At 51.4% G+C, this 11,042-nt stretch overlaps 2 protein-coding genes across 2 annotated transcripts in view; one reads left to right on the top strand and one right to left on the bottom strand.

The window, feature by feature from the left end:
* Positions 1–3,557: 3,557 nt before the first annotated feature.
* Positions 3,558–7,100, top strand: LOC107121683 (chromosome unknown open reading frame, human C19orf44). The gene is made up of 4 exons (XM_015424650.1): positions 3,558–4,029; positions 4,376–4,450; positions 4,991–5,157; positions 6,655–7,100. The coding sequence occupies exons 1-4, from the start codon at positions 3,558–3,560 to the stop codon at positions 6,736–6,738; spliced, it is 798 nt and encodes a 265-aa protein (XP_015280136.1). The 3' UTR covers positions 6,739–7,100.
* A 97-nt stretch (positions 7,101–7,197) lies between these two features.
* The window catches only part of CHERP (calcium homeostasis endoplasmic reticulum protein), a 15,861-nt gene continuing 12,016 nt past the window's right edge, over positions 7,198–11,042 (bottom strand). Inside the window, exons 14-18 of the mRNA XM_015424655.1 lie at positions 10,160–10,309; positions 9,696–9,806; positions 9,363–9,457; positions 7,977–8,162; positions 7,198–7,629 (exon numbers count right to left, since the gene is read on the bottom strand). Coding sequence (XP_015280141.1) covers positions 7,625–7,629; positions 7,977–8,162; positions 9,363–9,457; positions 9,696–9,806; positions 10,160–10,309 — 547 coding nt within the window. The 3' untranslated portion in view covers positions 7,198–7,624. The remainder of the gene's footprint in view (positions 7,630–7,976; positions 8,163–9,362; positions 9,458–9,695; positions 9,807–10,159; positions 10,310–11,042) is intronic.

Raw genomic sequence — 11,042 nt, 5'->3', positions numbered from 1 at the left:
GACCCCCCTCCCAAGCACCAAGAAGACAGAGCATCACTTGCCCCAGAGCCCCTATCTATACCTTGTGGCTAATAGCCACTGATGGATCTCTGCTCCATATGCTTATCTAATTCCCTTTTGAAGCCGTCCATGCTTGTAGCCGCCACCACTTCCTGTGGCAGTGAATTCCAAGTGTTAATCACTCTTTGGGTGAAGAAGTACTTCCTTTTATCCGTTCTAACCCGACCGCTCAGCAATTTCATGGAGTGCCCACGAGTTCTTGTATTGTGAGAAAGGGAGAAAAGTACCTCTTTCTCTACCTGCTCTTTCCCATGCATAATCTTATAAACCTCAATCATGTCACCCCTCAGTCATCGTTTCTCCAAGCTAAAGAGCCCTAAGCGCCTTAACCGTTCCTCATAGGGAAAGTGTTCCAACCCTTTTATCATTCGAGTTGCCCTTTTCTGCACTTTTTCCAAAGCTATAATATCCTTTTTAAGGTGTGGTGACCAGAACTGCACACAGTATTCCAAATGAGGTCGCACCATTGATTTATATAGCGGCATTATGATATTGGCTGATCTGTTTACAATACCCTTCCTAATAATCCCCAGCATAGCATTGGCCTTCTTTATTGCAGTCACACACTGTCTCGACATTTTCAGTGAGTTATCCACTACAACTCCAAGATCTCTCTCTTGATCAGTCTCTGCCAGTTCAGACCCCATCAACGTGTATTTATAGTTAGGATTTTTGGCTCCAATGTGCATCACCTTGCACTTGGCCACATTGAACCCCATTTGCCATGTTGACGCCCACTCGCCCAACTTTGACAGATCCCTTTGGAGTGCCTCACAATCCTCACTGGTTTTCACCACCCTGAACAACTTCGTATCATCCGCAAATTTAGCCACTTCACTGCTTACTCCCAACTCCAAATCATTAATGAACAAGTTAAAAAGCAGTGGACCAAGTACTGATCCCTGTGGTACCCCACTGCTTACACCCCTCCACTGGGAGAACTGCCCATTTATACTCACTCTCTGTTTTCTATTAATTAGCCAGTTTTTGATCCATAAAAGGACTTGTCCTTTTATCCCATGATTTTTGAGCTTGCTTAGGAGCCTTTGATGAGGAACTTTATCAAAAGCTTTCTGGAAGTCAAGGTAAACAATATCTATTGGATCCCCCTTGTCCACATGTTTGTTCACCCCCTCAAAGAACACTAACAGGTTAGTGAGACAAGATCTTCCCTTACAGAACCCATGTTGAGTCTGCCTCAATAGGTTTTGTTCATCTATGTGCCTACTAATTCTTTCCTTAATAATGGTTTCCACCAATTTACCCGGTATCGACGTCAGACTGACTGGCCTGTAATTTCCCGGATCTCCTCTGGAACCCTTTTTAAAGATGGGAGTGACATTAGCTACCTTCCAGTCCTCAGGAATGGAGGCTGATTTTAAGGAGAGATTACATATTTTTGTCAGGAGATCCACAAGTTCACAATTGAGTTCTTTCAGAACTCTTGGATGTATGCCATCTGGGCCTGGTGATTTATCAGTTTTTAAGTTGTTTATCAGTTTTAGGACCTCCTCTCTCGTCACCTCAATCTGACTCAGGTCTTTCAACACCCCTCCCGAACTCAGCGGCTCTGGAGTGGGCAAGCACCTCTCATCTTCCACAGTGAAGACGGAGGCAAAAAATGCATTTAGCTTCTCAGCCATTTCCCTATCATCCTTCAGTACTCCTTTTACCCCTTGGTCATCCAAGGGCCCCACTGCCTCCCTGGCTGGTTTCCTGTTTCTAATGTATTTGAAGAAAGTTTTATTGTTGGTCTTTACATTTTTTGCTATATGCTCCTCATATTCCCTTTTTGCATGCCTGACCACAGACTTGCATTTTATTTGCCATAGCCTGTGTTCTGTTTTATCAGCCTCACTGTGACTAGCTTTCCACCGCTTAAAGGAATCCTTTTTACCTTTTACAGCTTCCATTACTTTGTTTGTTAACCATGTAGGCTTTTTCTTATACCTGTTTGTGCCTTTCCTAACCTGCGGAATATATTTTATTTGAGCTTCTAGAATTGTAGTTTTAAACAGTTTCCAAGCTTCCCCAATGGTTTTGACCCTTTCTACTTTTCCCTTCAGTTTCCTCCCCACATGTCCCCTCATATCAGAAAAATTACCCCTTTTAAAGTTAAAAGTGGTTGTGTGAGTCTTTTTGGCCAATTCCCTATTTGTACAAATGTTGAACTCAACAACATTATGATCACTGTTCCCAAGCGGTGCAATCACTTTTACATCTCTCACCAGGTCTTGAGTGTTACTTAGGACCAAATCAAGGATCGCCTCTCCCCTGGTAGGTTCCATGACCATCTGCTCCATAGCACAGTCATTTAGAGTGTCTAGAAACTCAATCTCTTTCTCTCGACTAGAACACATATTGACCCAATCAATGTGTGGGTAGTTAAAATCACCTATTACGACACAGTGTTTTTGTCTAGCTGCTATCTTTAATTCATTCATCATTTTATAATCCTCCTCTATCTTTTGATCCGGTGGGCGATAACAAACTCCCAGTGTTAAGTTTCCTTTTGGCCCCCCTATTTCAACCCACAGAACTTCAAGAAGCGAATCCAATTCTCTTAGCCTCTCGATCTTTCTGGACTTTATACCCTCTCTGACATACAGAGCCACCCCACCTCCAACCCTTCCCCCCCTATCCTTCCGATATAATATATAACCGGGAATCACCGTATCCCACTGATTTTCCTCATCCCACCAAGTTTCTGAAATACCCACAATGTCTATTTTTCCCTCTGACACCAAGCACTCCAACTCCCCGATTTTACCTCGGACACTTCGAGCATTTGTATAGAAACAGCTGTAATTTCCCATACTGGTTAAGCCTGCCACCTTCCTCTTGCAATCTCGAGACCTTGTCAGGCAGTCCATGTCACTAGCCATGGTCTCAGTGGACAATTTCAATCCACCTCCCTGTAGAAAAGCAACAGGTACCCCCTCATCTCTCTGAGATGAGCCAACCCGAACCAGAGACTTTTCATCTCCTGTCGGCTTTCCCCCAATATTCAGTTTAAAAACTGCTCTGCCACCTTTTTGATTTTAAGCGCCAGCAGCCTGGTTCCTTCTCGGGACAAGTGGAGACCGTCTCGCCTGTACAGCTCCCTCTTGTTCCAAAAAGAATCCCAGTGCCTAACAAACCTGAACCCTTCCCCTCTACACCATCGTCTCATCCACGCATTGAGACTCCTGATCTGTGCCTGTCTCTCCGGCCCTGCGCGTGGAACAGGTAGCACTTCTGAGAAGGCTACCTTGGAGGTCCTGGCCTTGAGTTTCCTGCCCAGCAGCCTAAATTTCTCCTCCAGGACCTCACGACTGCATTTCCCCACATCGTTGGTGCCGACATGCACCACGACCACTGGCTCCTCCCCAGCACTATCTACCAGCCTATCTAAAACACGCGTAATGTCCGCATAGATTCCTACTGCAAGGAATGGAACTTGTTTTGTATTAGGTGGTCTGCTCTGTTCCCACCTGTTGTAGCTTACACTTGTGCTCATGGAAGACTATATTTCCCCCCCCCCCCAGGCAACAGTGACGGAGACATCTGGAAGTTTAAGCACGGAACTGGAACAAAACTTGTTTTTTGTTGACACCCAAAGCGCCTTGAAGCCCCCAAGTGCCACAGTGGGGAAAGCTGCCGCTCTTGAGGAGGGTCCAGGAGAGACAGAAATCTCTGAGCGATTAAGCGGAAGTTCTGTTGAGTGTTCCGACGGCGAGCAAGGGAACCCCACTAGTGCACGGTACTCTGAAGACTTTGACTCGCTGTCTGAGAACACAGAAAGGCAGTCCTCTTCAGAGGATTCACGGGACGGGCTGGATGCCTCTCTGCAGGCCAGACTCTCCGATCCGTCCTCTCCCTGCCTGCCCCCAGGGGGAACCAAAAGGCCCCAGTCAGCAAGGAGGATCACCACAAAGGAAGTGGCTGTGCAGACTCACAGCTCCTCACTCACACCTCATGGGTTAAAAAGTAAGTCTTGGGTTGGATGGGGAGGGGTTGTGTTCCAGGGTCAACACAGGGGCAGCCTTTTTCCTGTCAATCAAGATTACTTTGGTGTAGCGTGGACTCTAAACTGGGAGAACCGGGTTTGATTCCCCTCACCTCCACTTGCAGCAGCTGGATGACCTTGGGCAAGCCATAGTTCTGTCAGAGCTGTTCTTGAAAGAGCAGTTTCAGAGCTCTCTCAGCCCCACCTGCCTCACAGGGTGTCTGTTGTGGGGAAGGGAGGGGAAGGGAAAGGAGTTTGTAAGCCACTCTGAGACTCCCGAGTGGAGGGTGGGGCATAAATCCAATCTCTTCTTCTTCTTCTCCACAGCTGCTGCTGCTACCGTTGACTGGATTGTTGAAGGCCCCACCACCAGCCATGTTGTGAGCATGGATGCCCTAGAAGGTATTGCCCAGCAAGGACACGCCTCCCCCACTGCTTTGGCTTGGCCTCAGCCATTGCCACCTTACAAATAAGTACCTCACAAAGAACTATTTGGTTTTTTTCCTGCCACAAAAAAGTGCACTGCATTAAGAGTCAGTGAGCTTAGGAAGGTGTAATTCTACTTAGGAGCTGCATCCTTCTGTGTACCCCTTGCATGGAGAAGAGTCTTTTGCAACCAGTGACTTACGGCTGACCTCTAGTTGTCCCCTGGGAAGAGCTGTCTCCCATAGCAGGATTACACAAACCCAGGGGAGATCTGGGAGCCGCTGAACATGTGCCAAGCACCCTTGTGTAAACCATTCTACAAAGTGATGCCCCAGAGAGGAAAATGGGAGGGAGGGCCTGCAGCCCATGAATGACCCCTCCGTAGACTGTACACCAGTTACAGTTTCTTCAGATGGGGATGGGTGGTGGTGGCTATCATCTAGTGGGGGAGGGAGGCTCACGCCAGCACCGCAGCCAGGATTTCTCTCAGCCCTGCCTCCTGTCTCCCGCTCACAGAACTGACAACATACAGACCTGCCGTGTCGGCCTTAAGTGATATGTTGAAGCAGAACTTGCTACTTATCCAGCAGTTTGTCGAGGCCAGCCGCCACCTTCATTCGTCTTTTGTGGCCCTGCTGGAGGAAGAAGAATTCCACTACCACACCCTGGAAGAAGCCAAGAGGGTAAGATTTGCCTTTCGGTGGGAGGGAGGAGTGTGTGATTGTTGCCTCAAGAAGCAAAGGGGGCCTTACAACCCACTAGTCGGGATGAGGCCTTTAGAATGATCCTTCATAGCGGCTTTCCATGTTGAAATGCAAATTTCTGTTTTTTAAAAAAACGTTATATTTTTTTAAAAAATTCACTTTATTTTTTTAAAAATTCTTCGCTACAGAGAGGGATATTTGCCCCACAGAGCCTCTCCTTTCTCTCTCTCAGTAACGGCTTCCTTGGCTCATCACAGCATGTAAATGCTGACAGACACACCAACAGTAAACAACTCCTTATCTTCTGAACATTTAGTCATTTATCTCTCATCTGGATAGGGGATTGTTTCGAAAGCCAGAATAGGTGGCCTCAGATTCCCCCCGGATATTTTGGCAGCTGGGGATCCCCTTCCGGTCTCCTAACGACCTGCTAGGGTGGATCTGGCAACAGAGTGATGTTAATGGGGTCCTCAGCTGTCAGGTTTGGCAGGTTCCTTGCTGAGGGGATCTCTCTGGTCTGTTCTGGCTCGAAGACCAAGTGGAGAGCAGATCCAGTAGCTGAGGGTCAGCAGCACCTGCTTGCCCTCTGGTTATGAAGAGACTGAGGTCGATCTTGTGGACGGGGTCCTTAGGAGTGATGTGAGTGCTGCCACTTTTGCCCATCCTGGCTTCTGAAATCTTGCTGGGAAAAGGAACTGGAGCCTTGGGTTAAAAAGGTTAACACCTTTCTGCGAAGGGGCTCTCTTCCCAAGACCTTTGCAAGTGGCAGTTTTTACATCTCCAGCTTACCAGAAGCCCCCTCGCCACTGCTAACAGTTCTGCCCTGAGCATGGCATCTGCTGATGTTTCTGTTTGTCTCAGTTGCCTTCTCGGCTGGCCTGCTCCCTTTGTCCTCATTGGGCATGATTCTGAGCAGGCATACTTGCTCTTGCTGTCCCTGGGAAGCCCCTCCTCTCCTCCTGCAACCTGGCTCCTGGGTGTGGGGGCAAAAGGGCCAGCCTGGAATTTCCTTCAGCCCATAACTGCAGACACATTTGCACTGAATACACCAGCACTGGAAGAAATCCCCAGCCCCCCCCCCATCAGAACTGCTGCTCGGGAGGGGGACCGGGGGAGGGAAAGGAGCAGGATCCTGGGGATGCTGGCTGCTCCAGTGTAGTCGGTGCTACCTGCTTTAGACTCATGTTTGAGGACAGGATGGTGGCTCAAGCAACGGGTGACTGGTTGCAGTGCCAAATGTGGGAGAGGCAGGTGAGTTGCTACAGCTGCCACACACACCTGAACAGACATGGGGACTTGGATGCCTGACAGGAGGCCATTCACACATGCAGATCCCACAGCTGGATGACTTGCCCAGAGCAGCAACCCTTCCCTGGCTGAGAGTCAGTAAGACGTGTGGTGTAAGCAGGTGGGGGTGCTCTTCTCACACACTGCCCACCTTGCTTAAGAGTCCCAACCCGTTCTATTCCCTTACAGTACATCAACCATCACAAGTGTCCGCCTCTGACCCTGGAGCAAGCTTTGCATGAGCTGGAAGAACAGAAGCAAGTGGTGGTTTAGATCCTCAGGGCCCCTCGGGAAAGGAAAAGCAGAGGCAGGTGGCCAAGACTGCCTTGAAAATGACTGTGGCTCCGGCAGCACATATACTAAAACTGGAACGATGCAGAGAAGATTAGCATGGACTGTGGCCTTTTCTCAGCAGGGGAGGCGCACCCTGAATGTGGAAACGAAACAGAGGCAGAAGAGGCTTTTAAGGAAATTAATCCCAAGAGGGCTTTTGCAGGCTGACCAATGCAAGGGCATCTGAGCTCAAGGCCAGGTCCCGCTGCTGGAAACTCCACACTAAAACCCAAACTGCTCAGGGTTGAAAGAGCCAGACTGAAAGTTTCTTCTGGTGCTGCATCCTCCCCTCCTTTCCCCTTGCCCAAATAAAACTAAATCCTCATATTGTAAAAAAAAAAAAGAAGAACCTGTTTATTAGAAGGCAACAGTAAGGACAAAATGGCAGCCCATGTGGGAAGGGGCCTGGCGGGATTCCAGGAGGGCCAATGGTTTCACAGCTGCTCGAGTCTACAAGAGTTGCTACCTCTCCAGTTCAACGAGAAGGGTTGCTGCGGGGCGGGGCAGGGGGGTTGCTATGGGGTAGGCAAGGAGTGGTCTTATCCATACTAACTCCTCCCATTCAGTTGCCCAAAAAAAAAAAAGTTGTTTTGTGAGGCGGCTTCTAGGAATGCTTCGGTGGGCGGTGGAGTCTGCAGCACTCCTTCCAATTCACATCTGGAAGGTATGTACAAAAATACAAAAATGCCTGAAGAATTCCCTTCCTTTCAAAGCACTGAGAACCCCCTCAGGCTGCAGTGACGGGGGGCAGGCTGGGGATCCAGGTGGAGCCGTGGTCTTCTTGCCCAGCATCCGACCGCCATCCGAGCAGCTCCCTCCACTCCAATTAGCCTGAGGAAGGGAGACGAGATTGTGTAAGTGAGAAGGAAGGGCCGGGGGAACAACAGGCCCATCTAAAGTTCACAGGGTCGTTGCAGAAAGGCACCCCTGCGACCTTTTTTATACTGCCAGGGGAAGAAAAATTCTGAAGGCAGATTTCTCCTTCAGAAGGGCTTCTGTGAAAGAGCAGCTAGGCTGGTATTTAGCACAAGCTTAGCTGGGAGGAGGGCATTCTTCGGGGTTCTAATTTTACAGAGTAATTCTTGGGAAAACTGGACGGGGCTCCCCATCTTTAGGGATGCTGCAGGAACTGCAAGGGAGGTTTCTGACTTGGGCCAGCCCCACCAGGAGTCACTTACTTTCATCTCTGGCCTTCATGCGAGCAATGAAGGAGTAGCTCTTGTTCCTCCGGTAGTTTTCGTAGGGGTCATCCAAGGCCACTCCCACACCCTTGTACTGATCCCACTTGTCTCGGATATCTCCTCCTTTAATGGGATCCTGGATTCCCTGCTCCTTGGCCCCCAAGCCACCAGATCCGCTCCACCCTGGAACAGAACAACATAATAGTCAATAACAGCTGGGAAACGAAGACCCCAACAGCACCCTCTACTCAACCCACCCACTATCAGACTAACTGGCCCTCGGGAACAGAAGCAGAAAATGCACATCTAGGGCGGCAACGCAGGAGGATGAGATTTCCCATAGAGCATACTTCCAGTCAAGGTATTCCTTTGGTTAAGGCAAAATCTTGCAGACACTGAAGTGTACAGGCAGGCATCAGAGGGGCCAACAGACTCCTCTGAGCCGACCCCAAGCTCAACGGCCATGCTTGCAGCACAGTGCCTGTGCAGCGATGTACGACAAACCCCCTGGGGTCACAGAGGAAGGGATCGGCACTGTCTATATGGAACTTTCCACACCTGTCCAGCCAGCACGGTGCTGTGGTGAAAGTGTTGGACTAGGATCTGGGAAACCCAGGTTTGAATCCACACTCTGTCACGGAAGCTCGCTGGGTGACCATGGGTCAGTCACACACACCACCTTACCAATTGTAAGGACAAAACGGAGGAGAGGAGAGTGATGTCAGCCGCTCTGGATACCCATTGGGAAGGATAAAACGGAGGAGAGGAGAGTGATGTCAGTCGCTCTGGATACCCATTGGTGAGAAAGGCCAGATACAAATAAATGGGCTGAGCACAGAAACGGCTGTCCCTGTCAAAACCAGGGCCTCCCGGAAATGGGAGGAGGGAAGGGAAAAAATTAATCCTTCTTTGCTAAACAGTCCCTGAGTATATGCAGAGGGCATTAAACACCTCTTAGATGCAGGGCATTAAACACCTCTTAGATGCAGGGCACACACCTCGTGGCTGAACCAGAGTTGCCCTTCAGGATAAAGACGAGGGATGCCCTTGCGTTTGGCTATTGTTCCACATCTCAAACCTGGGAGGCTCGGGTTGAAATCCACAAAGCTCCCTGAGCGACTTGGGCCCGGTGACCCTCTGCCAACCTAACCTACCTCACAGAGTTGTGAGGGTAAAAGGGAAGAGGGTAACTTACGTACCCTCACCCTAAGCCTAGAACCACAAAGGAGGACATCTGCAGTCTCTGGTGCTAAGCGGCCCCAGGCTGGGCCTCCCAGTTGGTGCCGGGGGGGGGGGAGGTCTGCTTGGATGAGGCTGCCAAGGGAATGCCACTCCTGGCTCTGGCTTGAGAAAAGCAGGCGTGGAGGACACGCGGGAGCTTACCCATCTTCACGAGCATCTGGTGTCCTTTATTCTCCTCACCCAGTCTGGAATCAGGGACGTGACTCCCAGAGCTGGAGCCCAGTCCGGCCGCAGAGCTGAGGGTGCAAATTCCTGGTTAAGGGGCCAGCATGGTGTGCCTGCAGCCCGCTGAGGGAGCCGGGATGGCCCGAAAGCAGAGCTGCCGGTCTTTTGGTGAGCCCAGCAGCCACCCGTGCCGGGGAGACACCAAGCCTGACCTCGTCGGCTTGGGCCACACGCCCCACCCTGTGGGCTCATCCCACTTCTCCGCTCCCAGCACCACCTCTGCAAGGTGGACGAGCGGCGGGAACTTACGGAGGCGTTTGGCTGCGAGATCGGGACCGGTGCCGCCTTCCGGGGGAGTAGGACTTGGAGCGGGACCGAGACCGTGAGCGGCTTCGAGAAGAGCGGGACCGGCTCCGGCTCCTGGAAAAACAGCAAGCGGCACAAGATCGGTTCCCTCCCCTGTGGCACAGACACACACACCCCAGTGCAGCTTCAGCTGCCCCCTCCCCCGTTCTTCCCTATGGGGCGGCCAAACTGCTGCCCCCCCTGCAGGGGCAGCGAAGCCGGCTGTCCTTGAGACCTCCGTTGAAGCTGAGGGCAAACAAGGCTCCCGGGAGGAAGCCGAGTTAGAGAGAAGTTCCCCGAGACATGTCCTCAAGGGAATCCCTGCTTATGAGCCGCCCAGCCACTGCCCTTATGCTCCTCTCCCTCCTCCTCCCCGAGAAGAGAAGGCCCCACAGAGGTGTCCTGAGCTGCCGCCTGCCTCCTTTTACCTGGACTGCGACCGGGAGTAGGATCGGGAACGAGAGCAGGACCTGGACCGGGACCTTGAGTAAGAGCCGGATGACTTCGAAGACCTCGAATTGGAGCGGGAAGAGGAGCGGCCCCTGCTTTTAGATCTGCTGCGAGAGCGTGATGGCCCACTGCCTCGGACGAGAAGGACCAAAGATGAGGCGAGGGGAGGCAAGGCGGTTAACAAGCAGACACGCTGCTGACGGGTACAGTCTGGCTGGGCAGCAGACTGATTTGTACTCAGAGGGTTTATGCCACTGAAGGTTTCTGAAACCGAACTACTCAGAGAAGCAGGCCAACAGTAACCGACGCTGCCCAGGCAGGCCAAGAACGAATGACCCCTTCCCACCACCACAGGCCAGATGGCCCTCAGGAGAAGGAGAAGAGATTGGATTTATGCCCCGCCCGTCACTACCTGAAGGAGTCTCGGAGCAGCTTACAATCCCTCTCCCCTCCCCTCCCCACAACAGACACCCTGGGCAAACAGAACACCCCGAGAGGGGAGGAACGGGACCAGCAGGCCTTGCACAGCACGGCTGGGAACTTCAGCTTTCCCCGTCTCTTTTTGCCCTCTCCCTCAGGTGGATGGGGGGGGGGGGGGGGGGGGGGAGACAGTCAAGAGGCCAAAACAAAAGGAAAGCAGAGATCTCAGAAGGGAGAAAATAATACCCGAAGTCCAGGGTGAAAGTTTTAAAGTTACTGGAAAGAGGGAGAGAAACCAAATGCTGGAGCGGACAGGACAAGAAACAGGATGCTGCTCTGTGTGCTGCGGCTGCCTAAGGTCGGCTGATCAGCACAGCCCTGCCCGTGGAGCAAGTGGGAGCAGTGACACGACACTCTGCCCCCCCCCGGACTCTCCCCCCC

This window comes from Gekko japonicus, unplaced genomic scaffold (assembly GCF_001447785.1).
Source record: "Gekko japonicus isolate JY-2015 unplaced genomic scaffold, Gekko_japonicus_V1.1 scaffold596, whole genome shotgun sequence".
NCBI classification, from domain to species: domain Eukaryota; kingdom Metazoa; phylum Chordata; class Lepidosauria; order Squamata; family Gekkonidae; genus Gekko; species Gekko japonicus.
The sequence above is the reverse complement of the archived record's forward strand: the minus strand, read 5'-3'. Positions and strand labels throughout refer to the sequence as shown.